This window comes from Hemitrygon akajei, chromosome 3, assembly GCF_048418815.1.
Source record: "Hemitrygon akajei chromosome 3, sHemAka1.3, whole genome shotgun sequence".
Taxonomy (NCBI): domain Eukaryota; kingdom Metazoa; phylum Chordata; class Chondrichthyes; order Myliobatiformes; family Dasyatidae; genus Hemitrygon; species Hemitrygon akajei.
The window spans coordinates 141,173,569-141,194,213 of NC_133126.1; the positions used below are offsets into that span (position 1 = coordinate 141,173,569).

General features: G+C 40.7%; 1 protein-coding gene across 6 annotated transcripts in view; it reads left to right on the forward strand.

Moving 5' to 3' along the window:
* sgpp2 (sphingosine-1-phosphate phosphatase 2) overlaps positions 1-20,645 on the forward strand; it is a 41,565-nt gene that overhangs the window by 7,789 nt on the left and 13,131 nt on the right. For 2 of the 6 annotated variants that reach the window (XM_073040944.1, XM_073040950.1), the window contains exon 2: positions 8,021-8,176. The exons of 1 other annotated variant lie outside the window; for it this stretch is intronic. In XM_073040944.1, coding sequence (XP_072897045.1) covers positions 8,021-8,176 — 156 coding nt within the window. Of the gene's footprint in view, positions 1-8,020; positions 8,177-9,352; positions 9,416-20,645 lie in introns of those variants that run through there. 3 more of the 6 variants (XM_073040948.1, XM_073040945.1, XM_073040949.1) reach the window with 3 other exon arrangements.

The window sequence follows — 20,645 nt, forward strand, 5'->3', positions numbered from 1 at the left end:
AGATTGTGGAGGAGATTTTGTTGCCAGTCTGAAATGACTGGTGTCTGCGAGTGAGGAAATCGAGGATCCAATTGCACAAGGAGGTATTGAGGCCAAGGTCTTGAAGCTTATTGGTTAGTTTTGAGGGGATGGTAGTTTTGAATGCTGAGCTGTAGTCAATAAAGAGCATTCTGATGTATGCATCTTTGCTGTCCAGATGTTCCAGGGTTGAGTGAAGAGTCAGTAAGATGGCTGTTGTGGACCTTTTTGTTCCAGCTGGAAAATTGGAGCAGAGCTAAGTCATTTCTTAGGGAAGAGTTGATGTGTTTCATCATGAACCTCTCAAAACTTCACCACTATGGATGCAAGTGCTACTGGGCAATAGTAATTGAGGCAGTTCAGCATGCTCTGCTTGGGTCCCGATATAATTGAAGCCTGTTTGAAGCAGGAGCTAGAGGTTAAATATTTCAGGTAATGCATTTGGCTAATAAGTTACCTTCAACATCACTAAGAATAAGATGTATACTAGGGTAAGAAAACTATGTAGGTCATACAAAAGTTGAAAAACTGGTGTTTTAATGGGATGAGAACAAATAGATCTAGTGATTTTAGCTAAACAAAGTAGGATTGTAGTTTAGCAAGCCTATTATAAAACTGGGGTTAATTTTTTGAGAAATATTGCTGATAAAGTGAGAGCTTGTATTAAAGTCGACAAGAATGTTAGTTGACTATATTGTCAGCATTGGGGTCACTAGAGAAGGAAACATATAATTATAATTAATACCACATTAGAAAACTTGTAAAATTATAAAATTGATAATTTCAAAATTAGATTCTGGAGAAACTTCATTCGCCAGATTGTAAACACTGTCATTAGAGCTAGTATCGTTGACATATCCTAAGGGGAAATTAGATAATCACAAAGGGCGAGGACTCTATCATGGCGCTGTTCAGGTTTTCTACTTTGCAGGGGAAACTGATGAGTGTATTGGGGAAGGCGGGTAGGAGGAGCTCTTTTGGGTACAGGCACTAGCATGAACCTGCCAGTTCTTGTTAATGTGAAATGTTTATCTACTAGTAATGTTATAATAAATCTGGTTAAAATGCAATCACACAATATTAATAATGTTTGTAGTGACATGAAGTAACTTATTTTTCGACAATATTTTTATTGTTTTTTTAAAATAAAGAGAACATAGTATAAAGGGGAATTGTGGGATAATAAATGTATCAAATGTGCAATTCACATTTATGGACAAGATGCACCCACAGTACAGTCATGCTTTGATTATCGGTCCACCCCTCCCAGCCCCCAACTCCAAGCCATCAATGCAATGGAAAAAAGGGTTAAACAGAAACACAAAATACTCTGCAGATACTGGGGTCAAGGCAACATGCACAACACGCTGGATGAACTCAGCAAGTTGGACAGCATCCTTGGAAACAAACAGTCAACGTTTCGGGCTGAGACCCTTCATCAGGACTGAAGAGGGAGGGGGCAGGGGCCCTATAAAGAAGGTGGGGGGAGGGTGGGAAGGAGAAGGCTGGTAGGTGCCAGGTGAAAAACCAGTAAGGGGAAAGATCAAGGGGTGGGGGAGGGGAAGCAGGGAGAGGATAGGCAGGAAAGGTGAAGAAGGAATGTAAGGGGAAGGCAGAACCATGAGGGAGGTGATAGGCAGCTGGAGGAGGAGACAGAGTGAAACTGAGATGGGGGAAGAGAGGGGGAGGGAATTACCGGAAGTTGGAGAATTCAATGTTCATGCCAAGGGGCTGGAGATGACCCAGACGGTATATGAGGTGTTGCTCCTCCAACCTGAGTTTGGCCTCATCATGGCAGTAGAGGAGGCCATGTATGGACATATCCAAATGGGAATATGAAGTAGAGTTGAAGTGGGTGGCAACCGGGAAATCCTGTCTGTTGTGGTGGACGGAGCGGAGGTGCTCGACGAAGCGGTCCCCCAATCTGCATTAGGTCTCACTGATGTAGAAGAGGCCGCACCAGGAGCACTGGTTGACTGTCCCGGTAGACCCATAGTTTTGGCCTGCTCCTGCCCCACCGAACTTGTATCTGCATACCTGGACACCATTTTGTCACCCATAGTTCAGTCCCTCCCTTCCTACATCTGGGATACATCCCATGCTCTCCACCTCTTCAATAACTTCCAGTTCCCCAGTCCCGACTGCTTCATTTTCACTATGGATGTCCAATCCTTATACACTTCAATTCCCCATCAAGAAGGCCTCAAAGCCCTCCGCTACTTTCTTGATGATTGACCTCACCGGTTCCCCACCACCACCACCCTCCTCCAATTGCCAGAACTGGTACTCACACTTAATAACTTCTCTTTTGGCTCTTCCCACTTTCTTCAGACCAAGGGTGTAGCTATGGACACTCGCATGGGCTCCAGCTATGCCTGCCTCTTTGTGGGTTATGTGGAACAATCTATGCTCCAAATCTATACTGGTACTGCTCCCCAACTTTTCCTCCGCTACATTGACGACTACATTGGTGCTGCTTCCTGCACCCATGCTGAGCTTGTCAATTTCATTGACTTTGCCTCTAACTTTCACCCAGCCCTCAAATTCACTTGGTCCATCTTGGACACTTCTCTCCCCTTTCTTGATCTCTTGGTCTCCATCTCTGGAGACAGACTGTCCACTGACATCTTCTATAAACCCACTGACTCTGATAACTACCTTGATTATACCTCTTCTCTCCCTGCCACATGCAAAAATGCTATTCCCTATTCCCAGTTCCTCTGTCTCTACCGCATCTGCTCCAAGGATGAGGCTTTCTGTTCCAGGACATCCCAAAGGATTGTGGTTTCCCTTCTGCCGTCATCAATGATGCCCTCACCCGCATCTCCTCCATTTCCCGCACTTTGGCCCTCACCCCATCCTCCCGTCACCACAACAGGGACCGAGTTCCAGTTCCCCTTGTCCTCACCTACCACCCCAACATCCTCCAGATCCAACACGTTATCCTCCACAACTTCCGCCACCTTCAACAGGACCCCACCACTGAGCACATCTTTCCCTCTCTACCCCTCTCCACTTTCCGCAGGGATCGTTCCCTCCGTGACTCCCTGGTCCACACATCCCTCCCCACAGATCTCCCACCTGGTACTTATCCCTGCAAGCATGTGCTACACCTGTTCCTACACCTCTTCTCTTACCACCATTCAGGGCCCCAAACAGTCCTTCCAGGTGGGGCAACACTTCACTTGTGAGTCTGTTGGGGTCATCTATTGCATCCGGTGCAGCCTCCTCTACATCGGCGAGACCCGACGCAGATTGCAACCTACTTCAACTCTGCTTCACATTCCCATTCGGATATGTCCATACATGGCCTCCTCTACTGCCATGATGAGGTTAAACTCGGGTTGGAGGAGCAACACCTCATATACTGTCTGGGTAGTCTCCAGCCCCTTGGCATGAGCATTGAATTCTCCAACTTCCAGTAATTCCCTTCCCCTCATTTCCCCCATCCCAGTTTCACTCTGCTTCCTCCTCCAACTGCCTATCACTTCCCTCATGCTTCTGCCTTCCCTTGCATTCCTCCTTCACCTTTCCTGCCTATCCTCTCTGCTTCCCCTCCCCCACCCCTTGATCTTTCCCCTTACTGGTTTTTCACCTGGCACCTACCAGCCTTCTCCTTCCACCCTCCCCCCACCTTCTTTATAAGGCTCCTGCCCCCTCCCTCTTCAGTCCTGACGAAGGGTCTCAGCCCGAAACGTTGACTGCTCGTTTCCAAGGGTTAAACAGAACCCTTGTCCCCACAGGTCTGCATTGGTATAGAGAAGGTGTATTTTTCTAATACGTAGGCTGTTGTATGATAACAAACTTGAGTCTGAAGAGTTTTACTGGAAAATGCTGGAGGTCAAGGATTTATGTACTGAGGAAACTGAGATAGAATGGACCTTTAGTCTAGCTCAAGAAAGGGTCCCCACACCTTTTGGAACTTCATGTCCAAATTGAGGATTGAATAGTGGATTTGCAGGGGGAGGGAAACCAGAGTGTTAGAGCAGATAGTGAGCTGGAGGAGGATAAAGGTCATGCGAAAACTGCAAGTATAGTACATGGAGTAAAGCCAGATCTAACATATAAAGAGGCTTTGAGGAAAGAGAAACAGAATAAAGGGTGTAAGGGTAGTAATGTAGAAGGGCTAAAGTGCATGTACTTCAATGCAAGAAGCATCAGGAACAGAGGTGATGAACTGAGAGTTTGGATACATACATGGAATTACGATGTAGTGGCCATTACGGAGACTTGGCTGGCACCAGGGCAGGAATGGATTCTCAATATTCCTGGATTTCAGTGCTTTAAAAGGGATGGGGGGGGGGGGAGGGGAGGGGGGGTGGCATTACTGGTCAGGGATACTATTACAGCTGCAGAAAGGGTGGGTAATGTAGCAGGATCCTCTTTTGAGTCAGTATGGGTAGAAGCCAGGAACAGGAAGGGAGCAGTTACTCTACTGGGGGTATTCTATAGGCCCCCTGGTAGCAGCAGAGATACCAAGGAGCAGATTGGGAGGCAGATTTTGGAAAGGTGCAAAAATAACAGGGTTGTTATCATGGGTGGCTTTAACTTCCCTAATATTGATTGGCAGCTGATTAGTTCCAAGGGTTTAGATGGGGCAGAGTTTGTTAAGTGTGTCCAGGACAGATTCCTCTCACAGTATGTTGACAGGCTGACTAGGGGGAATGCCATACTAGATCTAGTATTCGGTAATGAACCGGGTCAGGTCACAGATCTCTCAGTGGGGGAGCATCTGGGGGACAGTGACCACCACTCCCTGGCCTTTAACATTATCATGGAAAAGGATAGAATCAGAGAGGACAGGAGAATTTTTAGTTGGGGAAGGGCAAATTATGAGGCGATAAGGCTAGAACTTGCGGGTGTGAATTGGGATGATGTTTTTGCAGGGAAATGTACTATGGACCTGTGGTTGATGTTTAAGGATCTCATGCAGGATTTTAGGGATAAATTTGTCCCGGTGAGGAAGATAAAGAATGGCAGGGTGAAGGAACCATGGGTGACAAGTGAGGTGGAGAATCTAGTCAGATGGAAGAAGGCAGCAGATGTGAGGTTTAGGAAGCAAGGATCAGATGAGTCTATTGAGGAATATAGGGTAGCAAGAAAAGAGCTTAAGAACGGGCTGAGGAGAGCAAGAAGGGGGCATGAGAAAGCCTTGGTGAGTAGGGTAAAGGAAAACCCCAAGGCATTCTTCAATTATGTGAAGAACAAAAGGTTGACCGGAGTGAAGGTCGGACCGATTAGAGATAAAAGTGGGAAGATGTGCCTGGAGGCTATGGAAGAGAGCGAGGTCCTCAATGAATACTTCTCTTTTGTATTCACCAATGAGAGGAAACTTGATGACGGTGAGGACAATATGAGTGAGGTTGATGTTCTGGAGCACGTTGATATTAAGGGAGAACCGGTGTTGGAGTTGTTGAAATACATTAGGACAGATAAGTCCCCGGGGCCTGACGGAATATTCCCCAGGCTGCTCCACGAGGCGAGGGAAGAGATTGCTGAGCCTCTGGCTAGCATCTTTATGTCCTCGTTGTCCACGGGAATGGTACCAGAGGATTGGAGGGAGGTGAATGTTGTCCCCTTGTTCAAAAAAGGTAGTAGGGATATTCCAGGTAATTACAGACCAGTGAGCCTTACGTCTGTGGTGGGAAAGCTGTTGGAAAAGATTCTCAGAGATAGAATCTATGGGCATTTAGAGAATCATGGTCTGATCAGGGACAGTCAGCATGGCTTTGTGAGGGGCAGATCGTGTCTAACAAGCCTGAGAGAGTTCTTTGAGGAGGTGACCAGGCATATAAATGAGGGTAGTGTAGTGGATGTGATCTACATAGATTTCAGTAAGGCATTTGACAAGGTACCACACAGTAGGCTTATTCAGAAAGTCAGAAGGCATGGGATCCAGGGAAGTTTGGCCAGGTGGATTCAGAATCAGCTTGCCTGCAGAAAGCAGAGGGTCGTGGTGGAGGGAGTACTTTCGGATTGGAGAGTTGTGACTAGTGGTGTTCCACAATGATCGGTTCTGTGACCTCTACTTCTCGTGATTTTTATTAATGACCTGGATGTCAGGTAGAAAGGTCGGTTGGCAAGTTTGCAGGAAACACAAAGGTTGGTGGTGTTGTAGATAGTGTTCAGGATTGTCGAAGATTGCAGAGACATTGATAGGATGCAGAAGTAGGCTGAGAAGTGGCAGATGGAGTTCAACCAAGAGAAATGTGAGGTGGCACACTTTGGAGGACAAACTCCAAGGCAGAGTACAAAGTAAATGGCAGGATACTTGAGAGTGTGGAGGAGCAGAGGGATCTGGGGGTACATGTCCACAGATCCCTGATCCCTGCCTCACAAGTAGATAGGGTAGTTAAGAAAGCTTATGGGGTGTTAGCTTTCATAAGTCGAGGGATGGAGTTTAAGATTCGCGGGGTAATGATGCAGCTCTATAAAACTCTGGTTAGGCCACACTTGGAGTACTGTGTCCAGTTCTGGTTGCCTCACTATAGGAAGGATGTGGAAGCACTGGAAAGGGTACAGAGGAGATTTACCAGGATGCTGCCTGGTTTAGAGAGTATGGATTATGATCAGAGATTAAGGGAGCTAGGGCTTTACTCTTTGGAGAGAAGGAGGATGAGAGGTATACAAGATATTAAGAGGAATAGACAGAGTGGACAGCCAGCGCCTCTTCCCCAGGGCACCACTTCTCAATACAAGAGGACATGGCTTTAAGTTAAGGGGTGGAAAGTTCAAGGGGGATATTAGAGGAAGGTTTTTTACTCAGAGTGGTTGGTGCGTGGAATGCACTACCTGAGTCAGTGGTGGAGGCAGATACACTAGTGAAATTTAAGAGACTACTAGACAGGTATATGGAAGAATTTAAAGTGGAGGGTTATATGGGAGGCAGGGTTTAAGGATCAGCACAACATTGTGGGCCGAAGGGCCTGTACTGTGCTGTATTGTTCTATGTTCTATCTTCTCAAGGTGTAGACTGGACATGATGTCCTTGAGCCACTGAGCATGGGTGGGCGGGGCAGCATCCCTCCACTTGAGCAAAACTGCACGCCTGGCCAACAGAGAGGCAAAAGACAGTGTGCGACGTTTAGTCGGACTTGGGTACATGTCCCCCTCTCCGGAGGTGCCGAAAAGAGCAATGGTCCAAATTGTGATTAACTATTTGGGATAGAGTTTGAAAGACATCTTTCCAGTATTTTTCCAAACTGGGACATGTCCAGTACATATGGATAAGGGAAGCCTCACCCCTTTTGTATTTGTCGCAGCAGGGATTAACATCTGGGTAAATGCGAGATAATTTATTTTCAGACATATGGGCCCTGGGTACGACCTTGAACTGTAACAGGCGGTGGCAGGTACATAAAGAGGACATAAAGTAACATTAATTAAATCTTAGCAATACAGGTTCTGAGTATTAAGATATCCTCCGATGCTCTTACTTCACCATTGATTTAGCAGAAGTGCAATGGAAACCTCATTTATATTGTACAAATTGTTTCTGACACACTTTTACAGAATTAGTGCTAGTGAAATGGGCACAGCTGCAAGGAGTCCTTGGACTGTTCAATGGTTGCAGTCTGCACCTCACTTCCTCTTCAGCACCTTTTAATTTGTTTTCATTTCACTTAAAGTAATGAAATAAAAAAGCGTTATTGCTTTGGAATGTAAAGTAATGAAAACACTTTTAGGGATACTGGAAAAAATTTGCATCTCACTAAACTCTGCTTTCAAATATTCAGAAAGCTACATTATATTACAATATATGCAGTCAAAAGGGAAACCAGGTCTGTAACCATGCATTTGATCTGTACTTTCTATTCCAATGTCAATTAACTTGTATTCTTGATTCTGAAGCTCCTTCTGAGGAAAAGAAAGTTAATGATTTTTATATTCACATGAGCAACAAGATATAGGAAACATCTGTAGAATCTGGGACAATGTAAAATTCTGCTGACACAAAAAGAAAATGAAGGTCAAAGGTTCATGTAGTTTTACATTTTCACAGGAAAAGCCAGGATATGTAGTGAAGAACTTTATCTTTTACTATTTGTTCCGATTTGCTGCTGCATTGGGCCAGGAGATCTTTTACATCACATTCCTCCCATTCACCTACTGGAATTTTGACCCATATGTTACCAGGAGACTGGTTGGTATGTGGGCGGTAAGTACCTCTGAATTTTTATACTATTGGCTTTTACTTTTGGCTATAAGTAGTAGAATACTACAAGACATTGGAATTTTAATTTGAATCCTTAACATTGCTGATTATGTTATGACTGTATGTGTACTAAACTTATTTCTGTTTTACATAAAATGCATACCACACGATGGATCAAAATATAAAGCGATGGCATCTCAAAATGAGGCTTGCCTCCAAGTTTACCTCATTTCCCCCCCCCCCCAAGGAACTCTATGCAGAACAGTCCAATCAGAATGAAAGGAAACCCCTCAAATTACTAAATTTCCATGTTACTAGCCAATCTCCTGCTCCACAAGCTTTCAAATTGAAGTGTGGTCTTCAACTGCAAGGGGGATTTGTAGGTGAAAAACAATTGCATCTCGGTTGAGTAGAACTTAGGCAAATTGAGGGTGATTAACATGCAAGGCAGAATGTATAGGAAAACACCAGGAGGAAAAGGTGGAGTGATTTCTGGTGGAACAGAGGGAAAAGTAGAATGTATTAAAATAGATGGAAACTATAAAGACTGTTCCAAAGAGCAGAAGTAAGAGTCAGTGGGAAGTGCTAGTTAGAGATCATTGGCAGTTACAAGAAGGATAACTTGAGGAGAAGGAGGAAACATGGAGAGAAGAAATTACAGAGTTAAAAAAAAAATAGAGTGAAAGAGGATGTGAACTGCTGAGATTTGAAGAGAAGAAAGGAAGGTTTGGAGAGGTTAGAGAACTTGCTTGCGCAATCATTGGTATGGACTTATTTAGATGGTTATCAGTATTTTTGAGTGAGGTAATGATTATTTGGAATGGAAGAGATTTCAAGTGTTATTCCTCCAAAAAATGTGAAGACTAACTTTATTTAACTAAGTTTTAGGGTAAATACTTTAGGAAACCCATCGTAAAAAGCCATCAGAAGGAAGAAGTTAAATTGCACTTTGACTGAATGCCTTATTACAGATGTATTAGCCATAAATGCAGGAGATGAGCCAGATCACCGAGCAAATGCCTGGATACATTTGAGCCAAGAAAAATGTCCACTGGAGTACATGCATTAATGAAATGAAATGCTCCCTATTCAAAAGATAAAAAAGCTTATAAAAATGGGCCTTAACTCAAGGAAGATCCATCAATTTGCCCATGTACCTGTTCTCTCCCTTTTGTCTAGTTCCATTAGGAAGAAGTTGACTTGTGAAGAACTTCAGACAAAATAGCTGAAATATTTTTTGAGGTAAGTTTTATCAAGCTAAAAAGTACATAACTATAAATAAAATTCAGGACATTGGTGACCCTGGTTGTGCCACTGATGGTCAGTAAAACCTGAACACCATGGATTTCAATTGGGTATAAACAAAGAGAGAAGAGATAACAATGATTCTTGAATCTTAGAGGCAGGTGTTGCAATCTGGTCTCTTTTATGCAAGATATTCATTGTCACAATACAGAGCTAGTCTATAGAAATATGTATGACTATGGTAGCTTTATAATTAGCTTACTGGACTCATTTCAGGAGGATCTGAATATATTGATTTGAAGCCTGCCACACCAGCTGAGAAATTCAATTCCAGTAATTAAATGCATTTGAAATAACATAGCTAGTTTTAGTAAAGGTAGCTATTAAATCTATTGATTGTTGTACTAACCCAACTTGTTCAGTGATATCCTGCAGGGAAGGAAATTTCCCATCCTTACATTTGAGAGTACGTAACTCTAAACCCACAATCTTGTGACTCTTAACTGCCTTCTGAAATGGGTCACCAAGCCAGAGAAAGTTAAGGATGGACAGCAATTGTTTGACTCATCAGTGACATCCAAATCCTATGAATGAATCTTATTTTAAAAAAAACGCAGCAGAAGACTGAAGCATACTGAAACCTCAAAGTACAAAAGCTATCAAGGGGCAGGCAAACTAGAAAATTACCTTGTAACAAACCTTCCATTCTGTTATCGGTAAATTGTATCTGGAATTGTCAGAATAATGACAATATTTTGGTTGGAGTGCACATCCAAGCTCTGTGCTCACTTATATTAATCTTAATTATATATGTTCACTAAAAATAATTCGGTCTGGTAACACAACTTATTTTCAACATTAAGTTAAATATACCGAGGCCAGCTCGAAAGCTTAAAAAAAACAGTTCTATCTGAAGACAATACAGTAAAATAATTACTTTTTTTTAGAATGTATTGTCTTCTGATTGCCTTCAGTTTTAACCCCATCTCCCCACCCCCTGCCACAGCTACTCAACGCAGCATTCCTAAATTGAAGTTGTTCGTTGAAAATCACCTCCAGACTTCAGTCATTTTGCACAGTGTCTTGTCACTGAATGTGAGCCAACTGGCAGAAAGGGTTTTTTTTTCTAAATGTAAAAAAGCAGATATGTAGCTCTCCATTTTAAGCAATTACTTTCCAACAGGGAAGTACCTCACCTTGTGCACTTACTGCATGTTATTGATTGCCTAATGATAGCACAGTCAATATGAGGAATTTAATCTGCAGGGAGTCACAGATCCAAATATAGAGCTGTCAATTTTTGAAAAACTGAATATAAAAGTTAAAAGCAAGTGAGACGGGCCTCAATCCTGTTTTTAATGGGTATGTTTCCTTTAAATTTTTAAATTGTATGTTCACCAAAATGTGTGACCCTTCTAAATCAAAATGAGAGATTATGACTTTGAGTCAGCATGACTTGATAAATCTGCCCGAGTTACTTAGTAGCATTCATTGGAATATTAGCATACTGCCTTGAGCTTAATCAACTCTTTAAATTGCATTGTTCAACTTCCATTGGATAGAGGTACTGACTTAACCTTTTAATTTCCACAAGTAATAGTTTTTTATTAAACAAAAAATTAACATGCAGGTATTTTTGTTTAATAAAAGCCTATTGCAGAAAACAATGCTGTTTCCTAGTGGTATTTAAATATATAAGAATCTTTCTGAAATAAGATTGTTTTTTATAATCAGGTTTTTGATAATCACTCTTAATAATGTTCAGTAAATTTGGTGCTACAGAACTGCAGGCAGTCCAGTATTTTGAAGCCAAGAAAAACAACTGAAAATTAAAATGGAGAATACTGTAAATGCTCAACAGGATTTCTTTAATTTCTTTGACTCCTTTTCTCCATGGGGGTCCTTGCCAATATAACTAAGAAATTCAACAGCTGCCTTGTCCCTCTTTCCACCATCCACAGATCTAAACATTATTCCCAAGTGAAGCCGCAAGTAAGGTGACTCCTCCAATTTAATCTACTGCACCATTTGCTCCATATTGGAGAAAGCAAATAGGCTGGTATTTTGCAAGTCACCCTCCATTCAGTCTGCAAGTTGTCCACTCTGACCTCCTTGTCTTTGACATGTTATACTGCTGTGACAAATTTCCAGATAAACTCAAGGAACCACATCTTATTTCCCTCAGGTTTACATTACTTTTAACAATTTCAGATAAACTGCCTTTTTCCATTTCTTTCAGAACTGCCCTATTTTGATTAAAGACCATCAATATGAAACTTTGCTTTTCCTCAAATGTTGCTTGACCTCCTGACTGTTTCCAGCAGGTCTAATTTGATCTCAGCAGTTGTAGATTATCCAGTGTTTTCTACCTCCCAGTTTCAGCAACTTTTTCCCCTCCTACAGTAGTTATTTTCTCTCCTGGCCACATCCCTGCACACATTACTTGTGAATAAGAGAGCAGTGAAGGCTTATAAACTAGTGCTACCACTAATATCTCCACCATTGAATTTGTCTTGGCTTCTGCCATATCAGAGACATTCTTTGTTCACTCCCCTGCTCTGCAACTTAAAACATTTGATTTCTAACTTTTCTCTGTTCTGATAACAGATTGTTAACCACAAATTTTATAATGGGTTCACTCCACACTGTTGCTGCCTGACCTGCCAAGTATTTCTAATATTCTGTTTTTATTTAATACTCTAATGAACTTGATCTTCAATTCATCAGTTTGCCCTTAATTCCATAAAACTACACATTCCCATAATTGGTTATTAATCTGGACTTCACTCCATCAATATCAGAAATTTGAGGATAAAAGTCATCCACAACTTTTTTTTATTTATTGCATGATTTTCCTGAATATTTATTAAGTGTATTCCAGTACTCTGCCAGTTTCCTGTCTCCATTAAACCAGATTGTGCCTTTGCTTTTTGCACTTGAAATATAGCCTTCGATGAATTTCCTTTATCATTGAACTTTTAAGTCCCGATGTGGTGCTATATTTTACAGCATTAAATCCTATAGCCACACTTGTTCTCAGAACAATATAATTTCATGTTGGAAGATGAACATACTCTATAATTTTTGTCTTTTATTGTCTCTATCCACAGTCTGCTATCTTCTTAAATTTATTCAATATACCACCAGTTGTAAGTATTGGGAATGGCTTGCTTCCATTCACTCCAGTGGATCTGAGGCTATTGAATCTGCCTTACTGGGGCAGAAGGTATTTGATGGGATGGGAGGTGTTGTGCTTCCTACACCATTCCTGCTAGACTCCCAAAGAAGAAAGTCAATGTTGATGGATGCTTCTCTATTTTGAGCAGTCACGGGCAAGAAACCTAAATGATTTGCCACAGAGGTTGTACTTTTAATGGAATGACTTGAGAATGCCTGAGAATAGAGGAGTAAGGCTACATAGAACAAGGAAGCAAGAGAGGATTGAGTCATAATTTGTATGAGAGAGATTAGAGGGGCTACAGATGGCAGAAGAACTGGGGAATTTAGGAGCGGGATGGAGGTGGTGCAGTGGACTATAGTCTGAAAAGGAGGTTTGAAGGTGGATAGGATTGAGGGTGAGGTGGAAAGAATTGAAGATGAGGTGGATCATGGGATGCCACAATAGTGCATCTAGTAGATCTGCTGCCTCTCATAATCTAATGACTTGGGTTCAAACCTGACTAAAACCTAAAGCGACATTTAGGAAATAAAGAAATGTTGTTTAAAGGTATCTTAATTTTAACAAAATATCTGTTGTTGGCTGTTTCTGTGTCACAGTGTGTAGCTGAGAAGTTCATTTAACATCAGTCTGTAAATGTGAGATGCTGAGGCATCTTCATGTGAAAAGATTATGCAAAACTTGAGAGAGCGAACCCACGAGAACAACTTTTGATGTTATGCTATTTTAGTAGGTTTGAGGAAGTCGCTCGAGATTCAAATTTATTTATCACGTCTACGTCAAACATACAGTGAAATGAGTTGTTTGCATTAACTATGAATACATCCGAGAGTGTGCTAGATGTAGCCCCCATATTCCAGTGCCAACATAGCATTTCCCCAGTGCTTGGCAGAATACAACAAGCAACAAAACAGCAACAGCAAACCCCCCCCCCCCCGCCCAAGCACATACACAGTCCCTCACCAAAGGCAGGCCATCTTCAGCCTCCAGCTTCCAGCAGACTCTGATTTGGACTCTCAGTCATTGGGCTTTCGACTTCCTCAGTGAACTCGCAGAGATTTTCTGACTCAGACTCCAGCTAATGGGCCTCAGCCTCCAGACTTTTGATCCAACTCTCTGACCTTGACCTTTGGCATCGACCTCAGGACTTGCTGATCACCGAACACTAGACCTCAAATTCCAGACTTGCTGATGTTGGGATGCTAAACACTAGGCTTCAAACTCATAACGTTCCACCATCTCATGAGCCCAGGGGGCCATTGGACCTCGTTCCTCCAGCCTGTGTATGGAACTCCAACTCTGGAATCCTCTGACAACTTGCTGATCCAGGGGCATGGGGTCATCAGCCCTCATCCAATCTGGTCTGCCAACCCGACATCTGACTATAGATGTCCCACATCCATGTCGCTGGCCTTTGAATGCAGGGCTGTGGTTTAGACTCTGGCCTGACCTATATTTCCCCCCATATCCTTATCCCTAACTCCCCTCTCTGTCCCCGTTCTTCTGGCTGGGGATAGACAGAGACAAAAGTCTGGAAAAAGAAAATAATTAGCATCAGGGGAGGAAAATCTATATTTTGTGTGGAGGCATGAAAGTAAGTTGAATATTACTGTGACTACCCTCTTTTGATATTAGCCTCAACTGCTCCAGGCTCTATACCATTACACAGGATTTATTTTTCACTTAACCTCTCTGTGCTGCACTGAGCAAAGTCTTTCTTTAATAACATGAGGTCAGTGTGGGGGTGGGGGACAGAGTGATGCAGCAGTTAGCACAACTGCCTCACAGTTTGTGATCCAGGGTTGATCTTAACTTTGGGTGCCGTCCGTGTAAAGCTTCCATGTAATCCCCTCAAACATGTGGTTTTCCATTAAGTGCTCTTGTTTTCTCCCACATCCAGTTGACATATTGTTAGGTTAAATGGCTGTAGTCAACTACCCTTTGATGCAAGTCAATTACAGAAGATGGTTATATGGTAAGAAATGGGCTACAGGCTGTTGTGTATTTAATATTTGAGTAATGTTGTAAATGTATGGTTTGATTAAGCATTCATGTTCACTTAAGTAATTCATATGGATTACTGTATATGTAAAAATATGTGAATTGCATTCATCACGACTAAACCACGTGATAAGTGCACACCTCACTTAAAGTAGAACTAAGAACATTATTCCTGGCTTCAATTAGTGTTTGTTCTGGAGTTACAAAATATTACACAGACAAACAAGGATTGTCTTCCTTCTGTAAGTGAGCTTGAGCATGCATGCTGACAAAATCCCAGCTTTATCCACCTTCCATCTCTCGTTACCTCTTAACTATTTCCAAGGCTCTGAACTTTTTGCCCCTCATTCTGAATTGGATGAGCAATTATCGGTTGTGATTCCCCTCAGCCAAAAACAAAGCTCTTGTCTCCGGGCCAGAGTGTTGTCTAGCCCCAGGCAGAAGGTTTGGGGACAGAGTTAAGGATATGGAGGTCAGTCCAGAGTCTAAAGCTCTGCTCCACATTCAAAATCCAGCGAAGTGGAAGTGGGACGTTTGTAGTCGGATGTCAGGTTGGCAGACCAGCGTGGACGAAGGTTGGTGCTTACCAAAACATTGTCCCTCCTTTCATGGTGTCAGGTCAAACTACTAGCTTGAACAATCTTGACACAGGGTTAAAACCTTCTGGACCCTTTGCCTCTCTATTCAACAGCAATACCTACGCCAAGTTGCTATTTATTGATTGCAACTTGGCATTCAACACCATTATACCCTCAGAGCTAATCAACAAGCTCCAAAACCTGGGCCTCCGTACCTCCTCCTGCAACCGGATCCTTGACTTTCTCATCGGGAAACCACAGTCAGTGCAGATAAGAAATAACACCTCCTCCTTGCTGATAATCAACACAGGCGCACCTCAAGGATGCTCTACTGTCTCTACACCTGCGACTGTGTGGCTGGGCACAGCTTAAATACCATCCATAAATTTGTCAGACACAACTATTGGCAGTATTTCAAATGGAACAAAGAATGTATAGGAGTGAGATAGATCAACTGGTCGAGTAGTGTTGCAAGAATAACCTTGAACTCAAGTTCGGTATGACAAGAAAATTGATTGTTGTCTTCAGGAAGGAGAAGTCATGGGAACACACACCAGTCCTCATTAAGGAATCAGCAGTGGAAAGGGGAAAAATTTCAAGTTCTTCGGTGTCAACATATCTGAAGACCTATCTTGGGCACAACATACTGATGCAATTACAAAGAAGGCACAACAGCAGCTATATTTCAATAGCAGTTTGAGGAGGCTTGCTATGTCACCAAGTTTCTACAGATATACCATGGAGAGCACTATGACTGGTTGGATTACTGTCTGGTGTGGAGTGTCCATTGCACAGGATCAGTAAAAGCTGCAGAAAGTTGAAAACACAGCCCTCTCCATCATGGGCACTAGCCTCCTCAACATCAAGGACATCTTTAAAAGGCGATGCCTCAAAAAGACTGCATCAATCGTTAAGGACCCCCATCACTCAGGACACGTCCTCTTCTCAAGCTACCATCAAGGAAGAGGGACAAGAACCTAAAGACACATATTTTAGAAACAGATTCTTCCCCTCCACCATCAGATTTCTGAAGGGAAAATCAAACCATGCAAATTACCTTAATATTTATTTTTGGTCTCTTTTTGCATTACCTATTTTAATTTGTATATAAGAAAAATGTAATGTAATTTACATTTTTTATTATGTATTGCACTATAAAAAACAATAAATTTCACATCATTTGCCAGAGATATTAAACCTGATTCTGTTTCTGACTGTTGTTTTAAATACCCTGATCCTTGCCTTCTCTCCTGTACTCAGATATTTTTCTTCTATTGTTGTTTTGCATTAATTTCTGATGTTCAGGCAACTCCGTGTTAAATTTTTCATTCTTGTGTTTCAATCCCTTCCACATCTTTACCTCCTTCCCTCCCTCCATCAGCTCCCATGCAACACCATTGCAATATCTTTTGTTGATCCAACCCCTCACCCTCACTGGCTCTTTACTGCATTACTGCATACCATGAAATCAGTCAACAGCAGTGGCCAAACAATTTCCTTGAGGCTACTAATTGTCAGTAACACTTTAATAAAATTGCTCCTCTTGTATGAAGTCAACATTCTGGAACTCCCTGTGCAAACTGAAGTTACTGACTGGCTCCCTTGCCTGTGGGAAATTGCTGCACTGGGTGAATTTCTGTCTTCCCCTTCATGCTTGTAAGGCAGTTTCAAAATGGCATCTATTTAAAAATTAAATAAATGTTCTGTGCAAGAATTCACAAAACACTTAAGTTAGGTAATACATTCAATATTCTCTAAATTATACATAAATATTATCCCGCTGACACAAATCTGTCTCTGCTCAAATTCTGTTCAAGGAGCTTTAATGTCACAGGCTTGTAAAAGCAAATCTAAAGTTTAAGATAAAATGTCAGGAGTTTTGAGTTGCTACTGGGAGATCATTTAAATCAAGTTTAAAGTTAATATATCAGATGTTTTGTTTTTCAATATGTGACGGTTAATTTAAATGATGGATTGATGATAAAATGTACTTTAGTCTACAGATTTTTTTATCACTATGGACAGAAATAGCAAGAAAGGAGCTTTTAAAAAGCACAAAATCACAGAGTATTTGCAAAGCAAATGCATTATCACAGAAATTGACTGCTGTAGATTATCCAAGGAGTGTTGCTGATGCAAGCAGAGTGCATTCCCTAAGGTCTGAATTATATATTATGTTGTCATCATCCAAAATTGAATGAACAACTGATGTTAATAAAGGAATTGCAGACTTCCATGAAAGGTTGTTGATCATGTGAGGAAAATCAGTCAAAATACAAATAATTCACAGTTATGTTTCTGTGATAAGCACATGAGCATCTTTAGTCAGTCAACAGTTCAAAAGTTTGATGTTATTAACCATTTTGACTCAACTTAGTGAGGTTGGCCTCTGTTGTATCTAGAGAGGAAGTGCATTGATTTTGCTGTTTTCTGTAGATACAGGGGCTGTGCAATGTTTATTTTTTTTCACTTGCTTCATTTAAGCAAATTATTAATTGGATTAAGATCATAGTTTGGTAAGTGAATTCATGTTAAAGGGAAGATAAATAGCAAGGTCTTCAAAATGTATTTCAGTCAACCAAACATAATCCTTCACCCTCCATATTTTTATATGGCTAGGTTATAGTGCACTCTAGCTTGGCAGGCTTGCAAGGTCCACTAACTAGACAAGCTAGTGAAGGTCTGTTTCGGTATCATTATCATGCATTCTTCAGTTTTATATATTTAGACATCTTTGTGCTTAATCCATTGTGTAAGATAGAGGATGTAATCAGCTTTCAAATGAATTGCTTTTCTGAGACAGGGATTAGAATGTTAATTTCTTGTTATGAATTCATATAGTATTGTAACTTATGGGATTCTTTTACAGGTTAAATATTTCATTAACATGGATCTATATGTTGGCATTAAATAAAACAATATTAGGAAAGCAATCTGATGTTATAACCTATACTGATCTTTTATACATAATCATTTGATGAACACTTAATACAATAAACTTAAAGCAAACAAGTAGAAGCAGATTTTGAACAAAAAGTTCTAGTTGAAATTTGTTATTCAAAATGAAGTCATTCAAATAAAGGGAAGAGGAAAGAGGGTCTAATTCTGGAAATATTTTATTTATGTAAATATATAAAAATGCAGTAAATCATGTGCATAAGTATATTTGCTCTTTACCTTTCCAACAAGAAATATTAATGAAACCCTTAAATAAAGCCTGCCAATTTACAGAAGACTGGGCACTATTTACTCTTATTAATGAAAACAGCAAGGTTGTTGCTAAGGCTGATCACATGGTATTTAGTTACAAGACTAAAGTCAATACTCCCTTGGCTGCACACTTTCTGGTTCCATCTGGTTCTGCTAGCCAGCTCCTGAGCTGCATAAGTGCTCTCAAAGTCACACAAGCAGAGGAGACTTAACCCTTGAGTAATATCACAGAAATTTCATAATTCAAGCCCATTCAAATATTACAAACTGATAACCAAGGATTGTTCATGATTCAACATCATTTTGGAAAATACATTATTTTAGTATATGGTGCCTTAAACCTAATATTTAAGTCATTAAAAATATATTTTGAAACTATAGTAGAAAGCTTGATAGATTTTCCAGTGTACATTGCTATTCTTTAATAAATTGAAAGGTACCCTATCTTTTTAACTTTTTTTTGCATCTGTCACTATCCAAGTTTCAAAAATCAGGAATTGTAATATTTATAAAATCATCAGACGTTTCTATCTACAAATATAGGTACATAATATATTTGTGTACATAGAATTTCAAACTTATCACTAATTAAAGTTTTCACTCTAATGCAGTGTTGCAAAGGTCTTAATATTTTCCCAGGAAACATTCATTTAAGGATTAAATTTATACTGTGTCTTTCCTAGATTTCTTAATACATTGAGTAATGGGAAATTGGATGTCAAAAAGATTTTGGTAATCACTGAATCTTCGTAAAATTATCTGCTACGAAATCTCAAACTTACTTAAACTATATTGGGTAGTAATTAAATAATGAAAATGTTTATTTTTGGTGTTCTCTCATATAATAAACGTAGTAGCCGCTGCCTGTGTGTCATTGGTGCTTAGAGCAGCAATGAAGGTCCTTCTAAGAAACAGGATTCTTCATTGCTCTTTCTGTGATAAGTTTTTTTGACCAGTCAGGATTGTTAGTCCTGAGCTGAACCCCCAAACCCAGAGAACTAGTGGACCACTCTTAGTCTGGCCTCTACTCTTGAACCTGTTTGACATGGGTGACCCTACCAAGAGTCAAATCTCAAGGTCCTGACTCCAGCCAACATAGCTCCCTGGGTCACTAAGACACACAAGCTTCCAAACCCTATGACAAGGACTGTGGTCCTCTTGGAGAATATTTTAAAAGGAATGAGCTGGTACTTACTATAGTATTATGGTCGTAAGAACTGCTTTAGTAATGCAGAAACAAATATTCAGAATAGAGAACTCTGAATAAAGAGATAACAGCATGAAGTGTAATTGTTTGTGGAATCCAAGTGAAATGGGTGCTAGAAATTAGTAAGAAAAGACAATGAAGTGTGGATGGAAAAAGTTTTTTTCATTGCAGATGCTTTTCTCATTCTTATCTGTTTCAAGTGACAAATCCATTATATGAATTTTCAGGTTTGCTTAAATGATTCATTTCAGTTAAAGATTTCAACATTATTTTTTTTATATGCATGTGCAGTCTGTTTTCAGTGACATTTTTAGGTGTGGAAATGTTTTCTCATTTTATCACCTTTCAAACTTCCCTCTAATTATTCTTACAGCTGTGTGGACCAACCACGCAGGGGCGACAGCAGTTCCAAACTCGCGTTCACGGTGCACTTATTTATATAGCTGATGTCAAGTGCCGCTGCCTTACTGAAATTTGTTTTTTTTTAAACAATTGCTTTGAGCAGGAAGTTTTTGCATGGCCTGAAACACGCACAGCACTTTAAATGTTCTTTTTGTAAGATGAATATTTGGAATCAAATTTGAAAAATCACATACTTTGATTTTATTTATTAATTGAAGGGTAGAGTGCAACACAATACAACAGAGGGAATCTTTCACATTTCGTGAACATTTTCCAGCTGCACGACAAAGGCTATGTGTGCAGGAGCATTTCAATTACCGCGCGGCCGTGTACCCGCACAATTTAAAGGGCACAATGCTTAAGATGTAGACTTCCACGATGCCTGTGGAAATAATACAGAATTCTACAGGCAATTTTTCATATCTTTTGAATTTAACAGACTATTCATCTTTGGAAAGCTTTGCAGCTGCTGTTTCTGGATATTAACTATCCACATGATTTGTTAGCATTTAGACTAATTTTGGCATCTCTATCTAATTGTAGCATAAAACATAATCTTGGAGATTTTTTTTCATCTTTCTATTCAGCTGGGCAGTCTTCTAGAAGTTAGTCATCAGGATAACATTTATTTATATATATATAAAGTTGGCC